The following is an 18,324-nucleotide window of genomic DNA, read 5'->3' on the forward strand; positions in this document are numbered from 1 at the left end:
TTGAGAGGAATGGGAGTGTTAGCGCTTAGCGCTAGCGAGGAGGATGAAGTGGTGTCAGGAAGGAGGTGCTGGGTAATTAAGACAAAACTGAGCTGCTTCAGACAACACCCCCCCCCCCCACCACGCACACACACACTCCAACCCCCCCCACACACACATAACACACACACACACTCCAAACCCTCTCCACACACACAACACACACACTCCAACCCCCCACACACACACAATTCACCATAACACACAACACACACGCGCTCCAACCCCTCTCCACACACACAACATACACACTCCAATCCCCCTCCACACAAACACACACACACTCCAGCTTCCCCCTCCCTGCACTCACACAACACACACACTCTGTCCCCCCCCTTCCCCCAAAACACAAACTCCAACCCCCCAGGGCAAGCCATGACCAGATGGACGCAACACTCAATCTGTGCAGGTCTGCACTGGTCCAGGCTTTGGGCTGCACTGAGCCGTGGTATGGGACCCCCCCCCACCCCACTCCTCTGCCACGGGCTGTTTCTGCATGTCCTCAGTCTGCTGGCCACACACTGTGAAAATATACAGCTATTCTAAGCACTAATGAAATGTCCTCAGAAAGCAACTGTGCAGTTGTCAGACTTGACTAGCAAAGCTTTAAGTCCTGATGCAGTTTCTGTGAACGCAGACGCACACACACAGACATACAATCACACACACATACACACTCACACACACAGGCCTGCATGCACATACACACATACACACGCACACACACAGGCCTGCATGCACATACACACATACATCACACGCACACACACAGGCCTGCATGCACACACACACACGCACATACACACATGCACACAAAATGAAGCAGCCGCATTGATGACATTATGTATCTGTGAGAAATGCCTGTATTTAGGGATTTGGCAAACATTGTGATTATAGCCTTTGAGGAGTTTTGAGCACAGATTGCCGGCTGTAAAGTCACAATGTCCTAACGTGTCTGACATTTTTACTGAAATTATTATCCTGGCCTGAAGGAGGTGAGCTACTGCATTTGGAAACTAGAACTTTGTCCGAGATAAAAAAGACCAACATACTCATAAAAATACATATTGATATATCTAAATAAATAAATACATGTATTGCATGGAAGGAAAAAAACCCAAGCAGGTACAAATTTAACTGAACTCTGTGAAAACCCAAATGGGCCTGTGAATCATGGCCCTGATAGAGTGAAAGGTTTGGGTCAGTGGACCTTCAGGTCCTGCAGTGTGTGTGTGTGTGTGTGTGGTTTGGCCTCTCAGGATGTAGATTATCACAGGTGCTGTGGGCTGGCATCAGTCCTGTCACCTCAGACGAGGTGTGAACAGCAAAGGAAACAACGGAACAGCCCTCCTCACCTGTCACCTGCTCTTCACTAGCAACGGAACAGCCCTCCTCCGCACTGGTGTATCCATCACAGGTATAACACACCTGTCACCTGCTCTTCACTAGCAACGGAACAGCCCTCCTCCGCACTGGTGTATCCATCACAGGTAAAACACACCTGTCACCTGCTCTTCACTAGCAACGGAACAGCCCTCCTCCGCACTGGTGTATCCATCACAGGTATAACACACCTGTCACCTGCTCTTCACTAGCAACGGAACGACCATCTTCCACACACCTATATCAATCACAGGTATAAGACACCTGTCACCTATTCTTCTTTTTCCTTTCTTTCACAACCACGTCTTTTGCACACTCATCCCTACCCCCTCCAGATGAAGAAGAAAATAAAAATTTATATTTCTATTTTCGACTTCATCAGCTTTGCTTTTCATGTTTCTTTATCTGTGTTTCCTGTTAACAGACAGAAGAGGTTCTCCCTCCATCTCTAAATAACATCGCTGAAGAGAACGAGCCTTTTCATTATTATACAGTAACTGTAAGGAGTTTCATCTGGACGCATAACCAGTGTAAGACTCATATTGAATGGTCTGTTCATATATCACGTCTTCATATTTCCAATCTAGATGGAAATATTACATTAATAATGATGTGGTATTGTATGTGTAATTGAACCTTTTTCAAATTTCATATTTGGTCATGATGGATAATAGATTATAATACTATGACACTGAGGACTGATATGTAAATAATGTAAACAAAGTATGTTATTATTTTTCATGCACTGAATTATCTGCACCCTGTGTTGTTATTCTTGTAATGTCATAATATTTATAGACTATAATTTTATAAAATGTTATACTATGCATAACACTCTGACACAAACAAAAAGTGACTGTTTGATTATTCAATTGGTGATGTCCAACACAGATAACAAGAACTTATTTCCTTCAAACGTGTCAAAGCTAAATGAAGCACAAAGTAAATTAATTTGAGTGTCATGCATAAGTGTTAATATATTGTAAAAAAAAGAAAAATAAATTTGTTCCTAAAGGTTTTTGTTGAAGTCCCAGAAGATAATGCACAGCAGACACAGCACTTGTTCTCTGTGGAGGGGTGGGGTGGGGGGTGGGGGGGGGTCTTGTTAACACCTTAGCTTCTGGCTCTTTGAGCCTGCAGGGGGTTGGAGAAACATTAAAAACACCCCCCCTTCCACCCCCAAACCAGGAAAAAAAAAATCCCACAAAGGATCAAAGGACAATATTCACACTATCAATGACCTCAGACACTACTAATCCAGTTATGGATTCTAAATTCCTCAGGCAGTGGGTTACTATGGTTACACTTATAGGCAACAGCAGCTTACAGACACAGTTGGGAAAAGCTATAATCAGTTCCCATCACAACATTCACTGAACTTTGCCATGTATTGGCACATGCCTTTCGACTTACACAGCTCAGCGACCTCGTGAAGATCTTAAGCAATTACTGACAAACCCCGAATAACGATCTGCAACGCGATCTTTCATCTCAAGCCTGAAATCAATTCTCTGTTTGAACATTTTAAGAAAATTAGTTGTATTTTAACCTCTAATTATGCAGAGAGATACTACTGAGGCCCATGTATCTTTTTCAGATGAGCCTTGCCACGGACGAGCAAGCACCAGGAAGCACAATATAAAAATAAACACTAAATTACGACACACAATATTAAGACAACGAGTGGACAACACACAAACATTATGCAAAGCAGGTGCAACTTTGAGTTTTTAAAGAACGGATTAGCGATTTAAAATGACTGGCTGCATCCCAAACAGCATGTCCTTCCTGTTGTTGTTGTTATTATTATTAACTTTATAAAACATTATGTTTAAAGTACTTAGAAAATAAAATAACTAAGTAACAACAAGACAGGGAGAAAGTAAATTATATATAATAACATATATATATTGTATATGTATGTCAGCTACAATGGGCATTAACACAGAGTTATTACATCATATCGTGAAATCAGATTGGATATAGCCTAACTACACCTGCCTCAAGCCCAGAACTTTTTATCCGGATGCGCGCGCCCTTCAAAACAGCTTCACCTGCCGCGTGCAGATATAACGGCCAGATTAGAGACTTGAGGGAGAGATACTGTAACTACGCAGAGTATCGATTAATGTTGGAGTTGCGTTCATTAATCGGCGAGAGCATAAACAGAAGAAATTAAGAACAAATGGCGAGGTAGCACTTTTTCTGCCTAACAGGTAGGATTACACAGCTTTTGTTTTTAGCACTAGATAGCTAGCTAGCCAGCCTAGCTTGTTACTACACAAGTCGATATCTAACAACGTTAACATCACTTGTCAGTCTCAACCCACTAACGTTAGTACTGCCTGTTAAAACATTTTGGCCACATTTTAAATGGAGTTGACTGAATTGTTAAAATATGTGCATCAATATGGCGACTCGGCATGTACTGACAGAAAGTTTAAATGGATTTAGCAGTTATATATTTCAGCCTATATCAGTTAACGTGGGTGTTATGTTAGGCTGGCATCGAATTATTGAGTCTCTATTGCAGTAGTTAGGCCTAAGGGAAGCGCTAGTCAAACGATCCGTTTAGGAACAATTTAGATGTATCAAATAAATTCGTTGTATACTACTGTTATTCCGTTCAGTGAAGACCCGAAATCAACTTGCCTGTCGTCCTCGAGTTAGGGCGGTTACGCCAAATGTGCAATATACGTATGACGCAATAGGTGTTTATTATGGTTTGGTCGACTCCTGGTTTTATATATTTATAGAGGACATTGTAAAGCCGTGGTTGCAGAGAGAAGAATTGGTCGTCATAAATGTAATTCATAATAATGGGACAAATCAATATTTTTTTATAGTTTTAAAAACAACAAAGATTGACTGCAGTGCACTGACTATTGTTTACTTGAAGTACTTTAAAGTTTATGCGCTACATTTCAAGAATGCATATTGCTGTGTTCTTGCTGCAGGAGCAAAACAGAGCTAACGAAAATTGATCATTGTGGCGTTATGTAACCGTAAATTTTGTAAAAATGTAAATTAGGCTAATTGCTAAATTGTGTGTCTCATAGCCATGTTTGTCTGGGAATGTCAGGAAACTGGTAACGAAGATAGTCCTTGAAATCAAACTGCTGCAACACTGTAAAGTCAGATGAATCGGGAAGATAAATTAAAATAAAGGCAGTAATCAGGGCGCTCTGCTACTGAGAGGTCTCACTGTGACCCTGATATCTGCTCAAGAGGCCTTCAGCTAATTTTATTTTATTTTTTTAAAAATGAGGCTGCTCTGCAGTTCGGAGTCTCTAAAAGGGAAATCTGTGAATTTAATAAAAACCCAACGGAAGCCCTGCTGGGCCGTTCTGGAAATGGCCGCATATAAAAGGCCTCTTTGTGCGAGCTATTTTTGGAAATGCTTTTTTTGATTAAAGTGTCGTTTGAGTTTTCTGGCTGCGCTGGAAAGCCCTTAATGCAGCGCTCTCCGTCTCGCTGAATTTCTCTCTAGGTGGAGCGAGAGAAGAAATGAGCAGCGAGAGGGCTGCTGCACTGGGACCGACCTTCGCTTGCGATACGGTGGATCGATCAGGAACGCCATCTGCACGCGGGACAGGAAGGTTCTGGGACAGGTACAGGTGGATAACAGAGCTCGGAGACCCCTTTCACCTGTAACACACCTTTGCTTCTTAAATCTGAATTTTCATACCTGATTTTGTGACAGAATGAGAAAATAATCATGGCAAACGAACGAAAAGTGCAGATACGTGATTAGGAAGGGCAAGTCCGTCTCTTGGTCTGCAAACTCACACGAGAAATGACTGCTGTTCTAAAAGCTATTTGCAATTAGCTTCAGAGTAGGAGGTGCATCTAGGGCCACCCCCCTTGCCCCTCTGCACATCTGAATATGGGATTGAGGGCTCATGTTGTCGGGGTAAATCTAGTGAGACCACTAGTTCTGCCCTTGTTTGTAGGAACCATTTCACTTGTGGAGACAAATGCAGCATTAAACCTGTGAGAACAGCGTGGTGTAGCAATTAAGGTGCTGAGCTCGTGCTCCGAAGGTTGCAGGTTTGATTCCCATTGGGGGCGCTGCGGCTGTATCCCCGAGCCCCACACCTGACCTACTGTAATACAATCTGGATATATGCAGGTGTAAACTAGGGAGCCTCTTGGATAAAGGGCTCCATAATGATCTTTATCCTCTTGGATAATGTGTACTAATATCCCATCCACAGCACACAGTGCATCATGTTAGGTCATATCAATCATTGTCTCAAACATTAATGAAGACACTCCAGTTCCTGGGCTGCTCTCTTCCTGTTTGTCCTCTGGGTAACGCTGTGCACTGGACGATGACACGAGGGAGATGTCTTACACATCCTATGAGATATCTTATAGACCCTATTAGATGTCACACAGACTGTATCAGATGTCTTACAGGCCCTATCAGATGTCTTACAGACTGACGATAATCTAATTCAATATCCAGCTGTGGTTTTTCGTTTAACTGTTTCCATTATGACCTCCTTTTTAATAGAACATTAACTAATGTTATTTAATGTGAACTACCTGTCAACAAATATATTTTTGTAGGATGGTTATAAATAACATGTTAAGTATTTGAAACCATATTCTCAGGTGTTGCCTGCATTCATATGTACTCGAAATATGTACCGTGATACATTATGAATACATGCTCTCATGCAGCGGCACATTTAATAGGTCAACGATCAAATGGTTTGAAATGGGGGCATATTTACCCCCCCCAGCTAATCTCTAGAACAGAGCAGAGATACTCATCATCTTCATTTGGGCATGGAATAGCAGGTCTGTATCAGGCCCACTGGTGGTGTGTAATAAATACATTTCTGTCATCTGCCAGGGAGATACTGTATTGATTGGGGGCAGCGGAGCACAAAGCCATTGATTGTTATCTGCTCATTAGCATGTAAATTAGCTGCGTCTCAGGCTAGTAAAGAGGTCTGGAGTATGGGGGGGGGTTCTAATGGGTGAGGCCATGAAGCAGGAGTAGCAATCCTGCACTCCTACACACACACACACACACACATGCACACACACACACACACACACACACACACACACACACACAACACACACACACACACACACACACATGCCCACACACACACACACACACGCACACACACACACTCACACCACCACACACACACACACACACGCACACACCACACACGCACACACACACACACACACACGCACCACCCACCACACACATGCACACACACACACACACACACACCACCACACACAGCACACACACACACACACACCACACACACTGCCCCCACCCACACCCCACACTGCACACACACACACACACACACACGCACACACACGCCACCACACCCACGACACACACAGCCACACACACGCACACACACACACACACCACGCACCACACACCACACACCACACACATGCACACACACGCACACACACACCGCATATGCATGCATGAATGCACTCCTCTAGCGATCTGTTCAAACCCGTTAAACAAAGGAAGACGACAGGGTGTGATGATGTAGACTTCTTCCTCCTTCTCAAATGTCAGAAATACACCTTTAGAACCTTCCCATCGTCCCAGAAATACCAGCCTCTCCCCGATCTCTCTTTACGGTCACGTTTAATTACTAATTAAATTTGTGATACCATCACCCCACACCCCCCAGACCTCTGGCACCCCACTCTGCTGTTCACACACACACCACACGCGGACCTCAGATCAATAAGGGTTTATTTTCCCATAAACCGGCGCGTAGAGATCTTCTTGGCAGTGTGCACGCCGTCTTAAATGACTTCCTTAAGCAGCAGCGGGCTGCTCGGATTCGTCTCAGAGAATGAAGTGCAGTAAAGCCGAAATCACAGCGAAAGAGAATCTCGGCCTGCCTCCAGGGGAAGTTTAATCAGCTCAGCACAAGGGTTGGCCAGCTGCTAATATTAATGTCTAATTATTTCCATGATACATTTGCTCAGCAGCCCGCCTTTATGACCAGCCCTGTGTCTTAAAAATAAATCATAATACGCGGGCATTTCCTGCAGGAACCCAACTGAACTGAGCTGCCTGGTCCCAGCAGCGCTGCTCGGGATTTGAACTGGCAGTCTTGCAACCCGTGGAAGCGGTGTGGCACAGTAGGCAGGGAACTGGCTTTGTTACTGAGGGGTTGCGGGTTCGATTTTCCCGCTGTGCCGCTGAGCGAGGAGCTGAACCTGAACTGCTTCTGCTGTATGAATAGAGCGTGTATGGAAGTGTAATCTGTGCAAATCGCTCGGGATTATGGGGTCTGCTGAGTGGAAGGATGGGATAGAAGTGGGATGAAATCTGCGCTGTGTAGTTCCTGTTTGATCAGAGGAGACACCAGATCTGCTTCAGTTACACTGTGTAACACCCCCTGCCCCCCCCCTCCCCCCACGGGGCAGATCTCTCTCACTGCGTAACGCCCCCGTGTGCAGATTTCGCTGGCGGGTGACGTACGGCCCTCTAATGGACTCGTCTCAGACGGTCGAGCAGTTTTGCACAATGAGACTCTCACTCAGACGCCTGTTTAAAGAGGCTGGGCCTCCCCCTCTCTCCTCCTCTCCCCCTGGGGGGCTGTGCTCTCTGTGCCCCCCCCCAGCCCCGCTGCGACGCACGGACACACGCGGCTGGATCGCTCCCGCGGCCCCCCGGGGCTAATGTTACTAAACAAGCCGAGGAGCGGACACGCACCTACATCCCGGGGGTGGGGGGGGGGGGGTACTGCCTTTCTGTAGCCCCCCCCGCCCCTCCCACCCCCACTCGTCTCGCTTGTTCATCCGTGACCAATTCCGCCCCTGATTTAGCTTTGTGCTAAAACGCATGTCTGTATGCATTTCAGCACTTTAGCACACACCCTTATCCGCAGGGACTCACACAGATTACATTCTTTACACACACTCCCTTTACACGGCTGGATATATACTGGAGTAATTCAGTTAGAGTACTTTGCTTGTGGGTACAATAGCAGTGTCCCACCTGGGAATCGAACCCGCAACCTGGCAGTCGAAAGCCCAAGTCTCTGACAGTTACACTACTCTGTGTATGTGTGAGTGCGACTGTGCGTGAGTGTGTGTGTGTGTGTGTGTGTGTGCGTGCGTGTGCGTGCATGTTGGGGCAGTGTAGAGGGCGGTTGGGGGTGGGGGTTGAGAGTTAACTCTTGTGGACACAGAAAGAATGAAGGGGGTGTCTTATTCTTCCCCGGAACCTTCCGTCAGCGCCTGCGTCACAGCGAAGACGCCGCGGTGGGCGGGGACACCGGCCCATTGACGCGTCCCAATAGGCCAGCCTCACCGGCGGGAGACGGGCGAGCCGAGCTGCTCCTCACCGCTAACAGGAGCGGACGAGTCGCGGGGCTGGAGCGCGGCCTGTGAGAGCTTCCCCCAGCAGCGTGCGCCCAGGAGGCCCGGGCTAGCGGCCCGTCTGCACCGGGTACCCGCCGTCACATGACCCGTCACATGACCCGGTCACATGACCCCAGTCACATGACCCGGTCGCACGGACGACCGGCTCTTAACCTGCTGCCTGCTCCCGCCTTCGCGTTGAGCAGGAGGCCCGCGCGGTTCGGGCAGTGCCACCAGCCGAGCGGTGTTAGGCATTGTGGGTCAGAGCCGAGCGGTGTTAGGCAGTGTGGGTCAGAGCCGAGCGGTGTTAGGCAGTGTGGGTCAGAGGCGAGCGGTGTTAGGCAGTGTGGGTCAGAGGCGAGCGGTGTTAGGCAGTGTGGGTCAGAGGCGAGCGGTGTTAGGCAGCGCGGGTCAGAGGCGAGCGGTGTTAGGCAGCGCGGGTCAGAGGCGAGCGGTGTTAGGCAGCGCGGGTCAGAGGCGAGCGGTGTTAGGCAGCGTGGGTCAGAGGCGAGCGGTGTTAGGCAGTGTGGGTCAGAGCCGAGCGGTGTTAGGCAGCGTGGGTCAGAGGAGTGATGGGGGGGGGCGTCCCACAGCTGCTGGGGGGGGGGTGAGTGATTAACGGGACGGTATGTGAGATGAGGGGGTATTAATAGACCCGCCGGGCCGGTATCGAATCTGGTGCCAGCTGTGCCCGACAGCCCCGCAGGGCCACACAGGGTTTCACCCAACTGGCGAGACGGGGCCTCAGCGCACTATAGTGCCCCCTGCAGGCCAGTAATACTATGGTCATTTGGATAAAAATTTTAGCTTAATGTGGGTCAGTTCTCACACAAAGTGTTTGGGCATTAATGTGTGCTGACCCCTGCTGTGGTTTAGTGAAGCTGATCATCAGTCCATCAGTGTCACTGCAGCAGAGAGGAAGTGATCTGGCCCCCTGGCAGGGCCCCGCTTCCCTGCTTTTCCTGTCCTGAACTGTAGAAAACACAGTAACACAAAACGTGTTTATCCTCTACGAGTGTAGCCCTGTGGAGGGGCCCCTGAGTGTAGCAGTGTGTGTGTGTGTGTGTGTTTGTGTATGCGCGTGTGGGTGTGTCTGTGTGTGCGTATGTGTATGTGTGAGTGTGTGCGTGTGTGTGTGCACGTGTATGAGTGTGTGCGTGCGTGTGTCTGTATGTGTGTTTGTGTATGTGCGTGTGAGTGTGTCTGTGTGTGTGTTTGTGTATGCGCGTGTGGGTGTGTCTGTGTGTGTGTTTGTGTATGAGTGTGTGCGTGCGTGTGTGCATGTGTATGAGTGTGTGCGTGCGTGTGTGCATGTGTGTGAGTGTGTGTGTGCGTGTGTCTGTATGTGTGTTTGTGTATGTGTGTGTGTGTGTGTTGTGTGCGTATGTGTATGTGTGAGTGTGTGCGTGTGTGTATTTGTGTGAGTGTGTGCGTATGTGTTTGTGTATGTGCGTGTGTGTGAGTGTGAGTGTGTGCATGTGTGTGTGTGCGTGTGTATATGTGTATGAGTGTGTGCGTGCGTGTGTATATGTGTGTGTGTGTGCGTGCGTGTGTGCATTTGTGTGTGTGTGTGTGCATGTGTATGAGTGTGTGCGTGCGTGTGTATATGTGTGTGTGTGCGTGCGTGTGTGCATGTGTGTGAGTGTGTGCGTGCGTGTGTGCATGTGTATGAGTGTGTGCGTGCGTGTGTATATGTGTGTGCATGTGTGTGAGTGTATATGTGTGCAGTAGTAATGAGCACTACAGGGTTAAGAGAAGGAGAGCAGACAGGAGTGGAGGGGGCAGCTCAATCAGACCCCCACTCTAATCCTCCAGGTTGGGCTGTGATAGGGTTTGAGCAGGAGGGGGGGTTCCATTGTACAAATGGAGCACTAATTTGGGATTAGACGAGCCAACACGAGGCACAGTTACAGCCCCCTGCTCTTTTATCTGCATGGGGGTTTGGGGTTTAACCTCAGTGAGGGGGTCTCTTATCACGCCCCGGCCTCCTGTCAGACGTCCCGTACCCCCTTAACCTCTCTCAAGTACCCGCTCACAGACGCATAAACCCAGCCCCTCATTCCACCCAATCACAGCTACCCACAATGCCACAGTGAGACACATAAACACAGCCCCTCATTCCACCCAATCACAGCTACCCACAATGCCACAGTGAGACACATAAACACAGCCCCTCATTCCACCCAATCACAGCTACCCACAATGCCACAGTGAGACACATAAACCCAGCCCCTCATTCCACCCAATCACAGCTACCCACAATGCCACAGTGAGACACATAAACACAGCCCCTCATTCCACCCAATCACAGCTACCCACAATGCCACAGTGAGACACATAAACACAGCCCCTCATTCCACCCAATCACAGCTACCCACAATGCCACAGGAGGACAGTGAGACTCATAAACACAGCTCCTCATTCCACCCAGTCACAGCTACCCACAATGCCACAGGAGGACAGTGAGACTCATAAACACAGCCCCTCATTCCACCCAATCACAGCTACCCACAATGCCACAGGAGCACAGTGAGACACATAAACACAGCCCCTCATTCCACCCAATCACAGCTACCCACAATGCCACAGGAGCACAGTGAGACACATAAACACAGCCCCTCATTCCACCCAATCACAGCTACCCACAATGCCCCAGGAGGACAGTGAGCTGTAAGCGAGGCAGACTGTTCTAGAACGAGCCCTTTTTCCACACTCGCCTTTCCCTGGAGAGGCTGCAGGAATAGCCTGGATCGAGCCCCAGAGAGGAAACCCCTGCTTGGGCTGTCCTGGTCACATGGAGAGCCTTCTTCTGCTGGGACTGATTTCATTTCTGTTTTTGCACACGGTGTTTTCACTGCTCGGCTGGCCCTGAGGGCAGCAGTAAGGGTGCGCTTGTGGGAGGTGTTTTCACTGCTTGGCTGGTCCTGAGGGCAGCAGTGAGGGTGCGCTTGTGGGAGGTGTTTTCACTGCTTGGCTGGCCCTGAGGGCAGCAGTAAGGGTGCACTTGTGGGAGGTGTTTTCACTGCTCGGCTGGCCCTGAGGGCAGCAGTGAGGGTGCCCTTGTGGGAGGTGTTTGTACTGCTTGGCTGGCACTGAGGGCAGCGGTAAGGGTGCCCTTGTGGGAGGTGTTTTTAAGTGTCAGTGTGGCCGGATCTGAGCACCGGCACTTTCCCGCTGGGTCAGGGGTCGATCTGTTAACCCGCTTCCTTTTCCCATTGTCCTCCAGGTAATGGATTACAGCCCCGCTCTGCATGCGCTCGGGCAGGCAAGCCCGTCCCACCCCGCCCCGTCCCGCTCCACACACGAGCCCGTCCTGCCCCACCCCACATGCACTCAGACTAGCCCCCTCAGCCCGTCCTGCCCCACCCCACATGGGCTCAGTCTAGCCTCCTCAGCCTGTCCCGTCCCGCCCCGCACACAAGCCCGTCCTGCCCCACATGGGCTCAGGCTAGCCTCCTCAGCCTGTCCTGCCCCACATGGGCTCAGGCTAGCCTCCTCAGCCCGTCCTACTCCACACGCACTCGAGCCCATCAGGCCTAATCAGACCCGCTTACTTGGCGGGGGAGGTCTTCTGGGGTTAACCCTGCAGCTGAACTGCACTGCTACTGGACTCGGGCTAAAAATACCGCCGTCCTTTCACCAGTGGGACGCTTCATACGCTTGCATATTCCCATTTTTCTTTATTGGGATTTGCCTCCAATGACATGGCTTTTTATCGGCTAACACCTCCGGCTCACAGGAGTTACCTGGGAAATTCCCTGTTTGTTTCCTGACTCATGTAAGAAGAAAAAAAAAGGGCAGGTACAGTTTTTCCAGTTTACAGTATAAACGGCAGGTACAGTTTTCTGGTTTACAGTAAGAACAGCGGATCAGCGATAGCCTTTCAGATGCAGAATAGTAGCACATTTTAAATCCGTTTCCCAGGACACATAAAAGCAGATGTCAAAATGTCACGTTGTAAATTAAATGAGACGTTGAATTATATATGAGGGAGCTCGCACTGGGTAATCCCTGACTGACGTAACCTGCATGTAATCTTCATGCATAAATGACAGAGTACTGCAACGTGACCAGCTGTTGACTTCACCTCTGTTTATGTCCTGAGGATATTTTACTGTAAACACTTTCCCCCTCTCAAAGATCCTATTGAATGCTTTAACCCAGGAGGTCAGCAGTTCCAGTCCTGGGGGGCCGGTGTGTCATTACCCGGGGTGAATGAGCCAATCGGCTGCATGCACCAACACTGGTTCACTCATAGATTAGATCACAGTGAAAAACATTTAATATAGGGACACAAGAACAGCCTTTGGCTGTCATATCAACAAATGTAGCTTACAGGTCAGATGGCGTAAATGTCAGGGCTAATTAAGTAATTAAGGCGAGGAGTTGGCATGAAAACCAGGAACAGATACAGCCCTCCTTGCCCACCTCCGCCTCACTCCATACGACTGTCAGGTGTTAAAGCCTGCGTCCTGTGGGTGAGTATGTGCGTGCGCCCCAGTTTCAGGTGTTAAAGCCTGCGTCCTGTGGGTGAGTATGTGTGTGCGCTCCAGTTTCAGGTGTTAAAGCCTGGGTCCTGTGGGTGAGTATGCGTGTGCGCCCCAGTTTCAGGTGTTAAAGCCTGCGTCCTGTGGGTGAGTATGTGTGTGCGCCCCAGTTTCAGGTGTTACAGCCTGCGTCCTGTGGGTGAGTATGCGTGTGCGCTCCAGTTTCAGGTGTTAAAGCCTCCTGTGGGTGAGTATGCGCGTGCGCCCCAGTTTCAGGTGTTAAAGCCTGCGTCCTGTGGGTGAGTATGCGTGTGCGCCCCAGTTTCAGGTGTTAAAGCCTGCGTCCTGTGGGTGAGTATGCGTGTGCGCTCCAGTTTCAGGTGTTAAAGCCTGCGTCCTGTGGGTGAGTATGCGTGTGCGCCCCAGTTTCAGGTGTTAAAGCCTGCGTCCTGTGGGTGAGTATGCGTGTGCGCCCCAGTTTCAGGTGTTAAAGCCTGCGTCCTGTGGGTGAGTATGTGTGTGCGCTCCAGTTTCAGAAACTCAGGAACTGCCCCACGGCAGTGGGGGCACATTCATCATCGGTTTCATCATCCACAGCACCACAGCACCACAGCACAATGCCGCGTCAGTCTCTCAGGGGAGGCCGCGCTAGACGCTGTGTAACATTTGGCCGAATGTGAACCCGTAGCCCCTGTATGTGTGTGATTCAGCAGTCCGGCCTGTGCGAGCATGCCCGGTGTGTCCGCCAACAGGAAGTGGTGGGCAGCAGGAAATGGGGCGTATTTTGTGCTGCTCTGACCTGTTTTATGGCTCTCTCCCAGGTTGTTAGAGGACCCCGGGCTGGGGCGGGGGGGGGGCTGATTGGTTCTAAACTTGACCCCCCCAGGGATGGGACAGGGCAAGGCACTTGGCCCCTTTGTGCCTCCTGTCGGAAAGGCAAGTGTGAAAAAACAAGTTGCACTTAAAAGTGGAAAAGAGAGGCAGGGAAACGTGTGTGAGGACTGAAGAAGGCCCCCCCAACCCCCACCGCACAACCGCACAAACACTACCTAACCAGACCACACACGGTCCCCCCAACCCCCACCTCAGAACCGCACAAACACTACCTAACCAGACCGCACACGGTCCCCCCAACCCCCACCTCAGAACCGCACAAACACTACCTAACCAGACCGCACACGCCCCCCCAACCCCACCTCAGAACCGCACAAACACTACCTAACCAGACCGCACACGCCCCCTCCCCCAACCTCACCTCAGAACCGCACAAACACTACCTAACCAGACCGCACACGCCCCCCTCTCCCAACCCCACCTCAGAACCGCACAAACACTACCTAACCAGACTGCGTCGTTTCAGGGTGCTGAAAACATTATGCAGACGTGTAAACACAGAGCCTGCACACGACTGGAGAATGTTCCAGAAGGGCAGCACCTGTTAAAGCCAAACGCAGGAATGTGCCGCGCTGGTCACCGGTGCTGAAGGTGTGACCTGGAGCCAGCGGGACGCCCTGCTCCAGTGCAGGGCGGGGCCCGTTTAAACGCGGCGTGCTGCTCCTCGGTACGGGTCGCCCCGTTAACGAGACGCCACGGAAAGCGTGTGATTAACCAATCAGGGCGCTCAGAATCCCAACATCTGTGCCAGTCAACATCTGCGCATGACAGGGCTCTACAGCGCTCCCATTCTAGGATCATTTGTTCCCGAAAATTGATGTTTGCCAACTGGAGAAATAATTTGGGAGCACATCTGCTAATTATGATGCATTAGTGTGCTCCTAAATTTTATACTTAGGAACTCATGTGCCCTGTGGGAAAAAAAAGCTGGTGTGGAGCCCTGTATAAAGGAAAAATCATAGTGCTGAGATATAGCATACTGTGCGTGCAAACTGCAGTCCAGATCTGTCAGTATAAAATGTATGCTGTATTGGGTTTCTCCCTCTTTCTGCCTCTCTCCCTCCCTCCCTCCCTCCCTCCATCTCTCCCACACTTTTTGGAGGATAGTAAGAATAAGAACGACTGACACGCGACACAGACTTGCAGGATGGTGTTCCAGACCCGACAGGACACTGCGGGATACAGCGGGACAGAAGCAGCACCGACCCAAGTCCACTCCCTGTGTTCCCCGAGCGGGGGGGGGATTGAGGCTAGAGAGAGCGCAGAATGGTAAATGGACTGCATTTATATAGCGCTTTTATCCAAAGGGGATCGAACCGGCAACCCTCTGACTGCCAGACAACCGCTCTTACCTCCTGAGCTATGTCGTCCGGCAGAAAGCCGGTTAGCTGAGAGGCGGTGTGGCCCGGGTAACACACGCCACGCGGGCATTGTGTGATGCTAGAGACGTGTGCACTGGGCTGGGGGCGTGTGGGAGGGCGTGTGGGGGGGGGGGGGTGTATCGATTTCCTCTGTGCCAGCGGTCTGCTTCTGCATGCACATTATCCACGTGCCACACGCGTCAAGATACATGCGCCCCGTCCTGACACCGTCTGTACCCCGTCCTGACTGAACCCTGTCCTGACACAGTCTGTACCCCGTCCTGACTGAACCCTGTCCTGACACAGTCTGTACCCCGTCCTGACTGAACCCCGTCCTGACACGGTCTGAACCCCGTCCTGACTGAACCCTGTCCTGACACCACCTCTGTTACTCAGCCTCAGAAGAGCATTCGGCTGCGTTGTAGCGGGGTACCCGTGAACCCCGCGCTCACACAAACCTCAACATCACAAATGCGTTATATCAACAAACCAAGTCACTGCATCAGAAATAAGCACAAGCTAGCGCATGGGAGAGCCCTGATTGGTGCAGAAGGCTGGATCAGGCAGTTGGAGCAGAGGGCTGTTAGCAGAGGGGGAATGGCTTTGTTTATGCTTGAGAGGGACCTGTGCCGTTAAAGGTCCACATGGCTACTCTGGCCCCCGGTGGGGCAGCAGAACAGGACACCGCTGCCCCCTCAGAAACACCACTGCCCCATCAGAAACACGGCTGCTCCTTCAGAAACACCGCTGCTCCTTCAGAAACACCGCTGCTCCTTCAGAAACACCGCTGCTCCTTCAGAAACACCGCTGCCCCATCAGAAACACGGCTGCTCCTTCAGAAACACCGCTGCTCCTTCAGAAACACCGCTGCTCCTTCAGAAACACCGCTGCTCCTTCAGAAACACGGCTGCTCCTTCAGAAACACCGCTGCCCCATCAGAAACACGGCTGCTCCTTCAGAAACACCGCTGCTCCTTCAGAAACACTGCTGCCCCCGGCAGAAACACTGCTGCCCCAGCAGAAACACCGCTGAGCACGCCCACGTTACAAAGGCTCCCCCGAAACGCTCTTTCATTCAGCGCTGGCAGCTCCAGTCAGGGAGAGTCTGCCTGGATCACAGCCACGGCAGCGAGCTCTCACGGAAACCAGAACACACACGCTCGCGCGCACACACACACGCACGCACACACACACGCACACACACACACACGCAGCGCACGCCGTTTCTCAGGAGGGTAAATAAGCAGCCTTCTCCTTACCTTCTTGCTGGGGCCTTGTTTTCCCTCCTCCTCAGTTCGGCGTGCCTGCCCTGCTGTCCCGCACCATTCCTGGGTCCCGCTCAGCCCCGCGGTCTGGCAATAGAGCGGCTCGGGGAGGAGGAGCCGGGGAGGAGGAGACACGGAGAGGGGAGAGGGGAAAAAAAATCCTTACACGAATTAGCATTCCAAAAGGCACCATGTGACCCGTCTCCAACCAATAGCCAGCCTCCTTGTGTCTGTGGAACTCCCCCTTCCCCCTCTAATAGCCCAGCCCCCTCCACCCCGCCCCCCTCCCCCCCCTCCTCTTCCTCTCTTGTTCTCCTATAGAATGGCCGTGTCGGGTCACTAGTACAGAAGGCCTGTCGTTGTCTCCATGGTAACGTGGAGGGATTTAACCCTTTCTTGGAATTTTATGGCATCTGCCTGGAATGTAGCCTTGCAGCGGGACCCGGCGAACGGCACGCAGAGACAGTTTGGGTTTCCCTGGGGGGGGGCCGTGCTGGAACCCCCCACCCCCGCTGAGAATATTTAAACATTTAGCTTTCATGTCTTAAGAACAAATAGATGAAAGCTGAATGTATGTGATAGTAACTGAGCTGTGTTTATGCACTTTGGCTGAAATGTGTGAGCGCTCGCTCGAATAACAAACCAGAGAACCGACCGACTTATCTCAGAGCAGCACGTTATTTATAAAGGCCTTGGCTGTGCGCGTTTGATTTGTCGGTTCTTATGTAAATGGGAGCCGGTGTGAGGACACAGACAGGAAGCAGACCTCTGGAACACTTCACTCAGGTTACAGCTGCCTGTGTCGCTCGCATCTTCAGCGACACCCAGACCCGCTGAGCACCACTTCCTGCTCCCCCACACCAGCTGACCGTCTGACCTCACCTGTTAGGGCCGCGGGCTGCTAGCACTGAGGGCTGGCCGGTTGCAGTCACGATTTACAGTGAAGCTGTTTACTGTTAATATGTCATTAAAATGCAATCTACTCGCTATCAAACGTATGCAGATGAAGATTAGACCATTCACAATGACTACACACCATAAAATATAGTTGGAGCATTCTAATTATAAAGATGACTACTAGAGAGAAATTATCACTTTTGTGTAAACTTACTGTTATGTACTTGTATTCAATTGCTGTTTGTGAGTTCAGTGGTATATGTTATTTTGGGCTTATTTGCAGTATGTGAGCTTGAATAGATTCATCCACAAAATAAATCTATGAATGAAAAATAATAATCAGACATCAGTCATGAGTCTCCTGAAATATTGACATCACTGTAATATCATCACGAAAACATCGGCGCAACAGTACAGGAAACAAACAGAGATTGAAAAGCCTTCAGTGTACAGTGTACAGAAAACTTGTTGACCTCCAATGTAAAATATGTATTGATATTTATGACTTATTTTAATAATCAACTGCGGGTGTCCAACTCCAGCTGAAATTAGCTGAGATATCAGCCTCAGTTTGAAGGTGATGTATTCAGACGGGGTCAGTGTGGTAGTGCAGTGGTTA

General features: G+C 50.3%; 2 protein-coding genes across 2 annotated transcripts in view; one reads left to right on the forward strand and one right to left on the reverse strand.

The window, feature by feature from the left end:
* LOC135235041 (polyhomeotic-like protein 2) overlaps positions 1-16,965 on the reverse strand; it is a 47,293-nt gene extending 30,328 nt beyond the window's left edge. The window contains exon 1 of the mRNA XM_064300240.1: positions 16,803-16,965. The gene's annotated coding sequence lies outside the window, so the exon portion shown is untranslated. The remainder of the gene's footprint in view (positions 1-16,802) is intronic.
* The window catches only part of LOC135235188 (solute carrier family 2, facilitated glucose transporter member 1-like), an 83,503-nt gene continuing 69,390 nt past the window's right edge, over positions 4,212-18,324 (forward strand). Inside the window, exons 1-2 of the mRNA XM_064300456.1 lie at positions 4,212-4,228; positions 4,913-5,033. Coding sequence (XP_064156526.1) covers positions 4,227-4,228; positions 4,913-5,033 — 123 coding nt within the window. The 5' untranslated portion in view covers positions 4,212-4,226. The remainder of the gene's footprint in view (positions 4,229-4,912; positions 5,034-18,324) is intronic.

Source organism: Anguilla rostrata, chromosome 11 (genome assembly GCF_018555375.3).
Source record: "Anguilla rostrata isolate EN2019 chromosome 11, ASM1855537v3, whole genome shotgun sequence".
Lineage (NCBI taxonomy): Eukaryota > Metazoa > Chordata > Actinopteri > Anguilliformes > Anguillidae > Anguilla > Anguilla rostrata.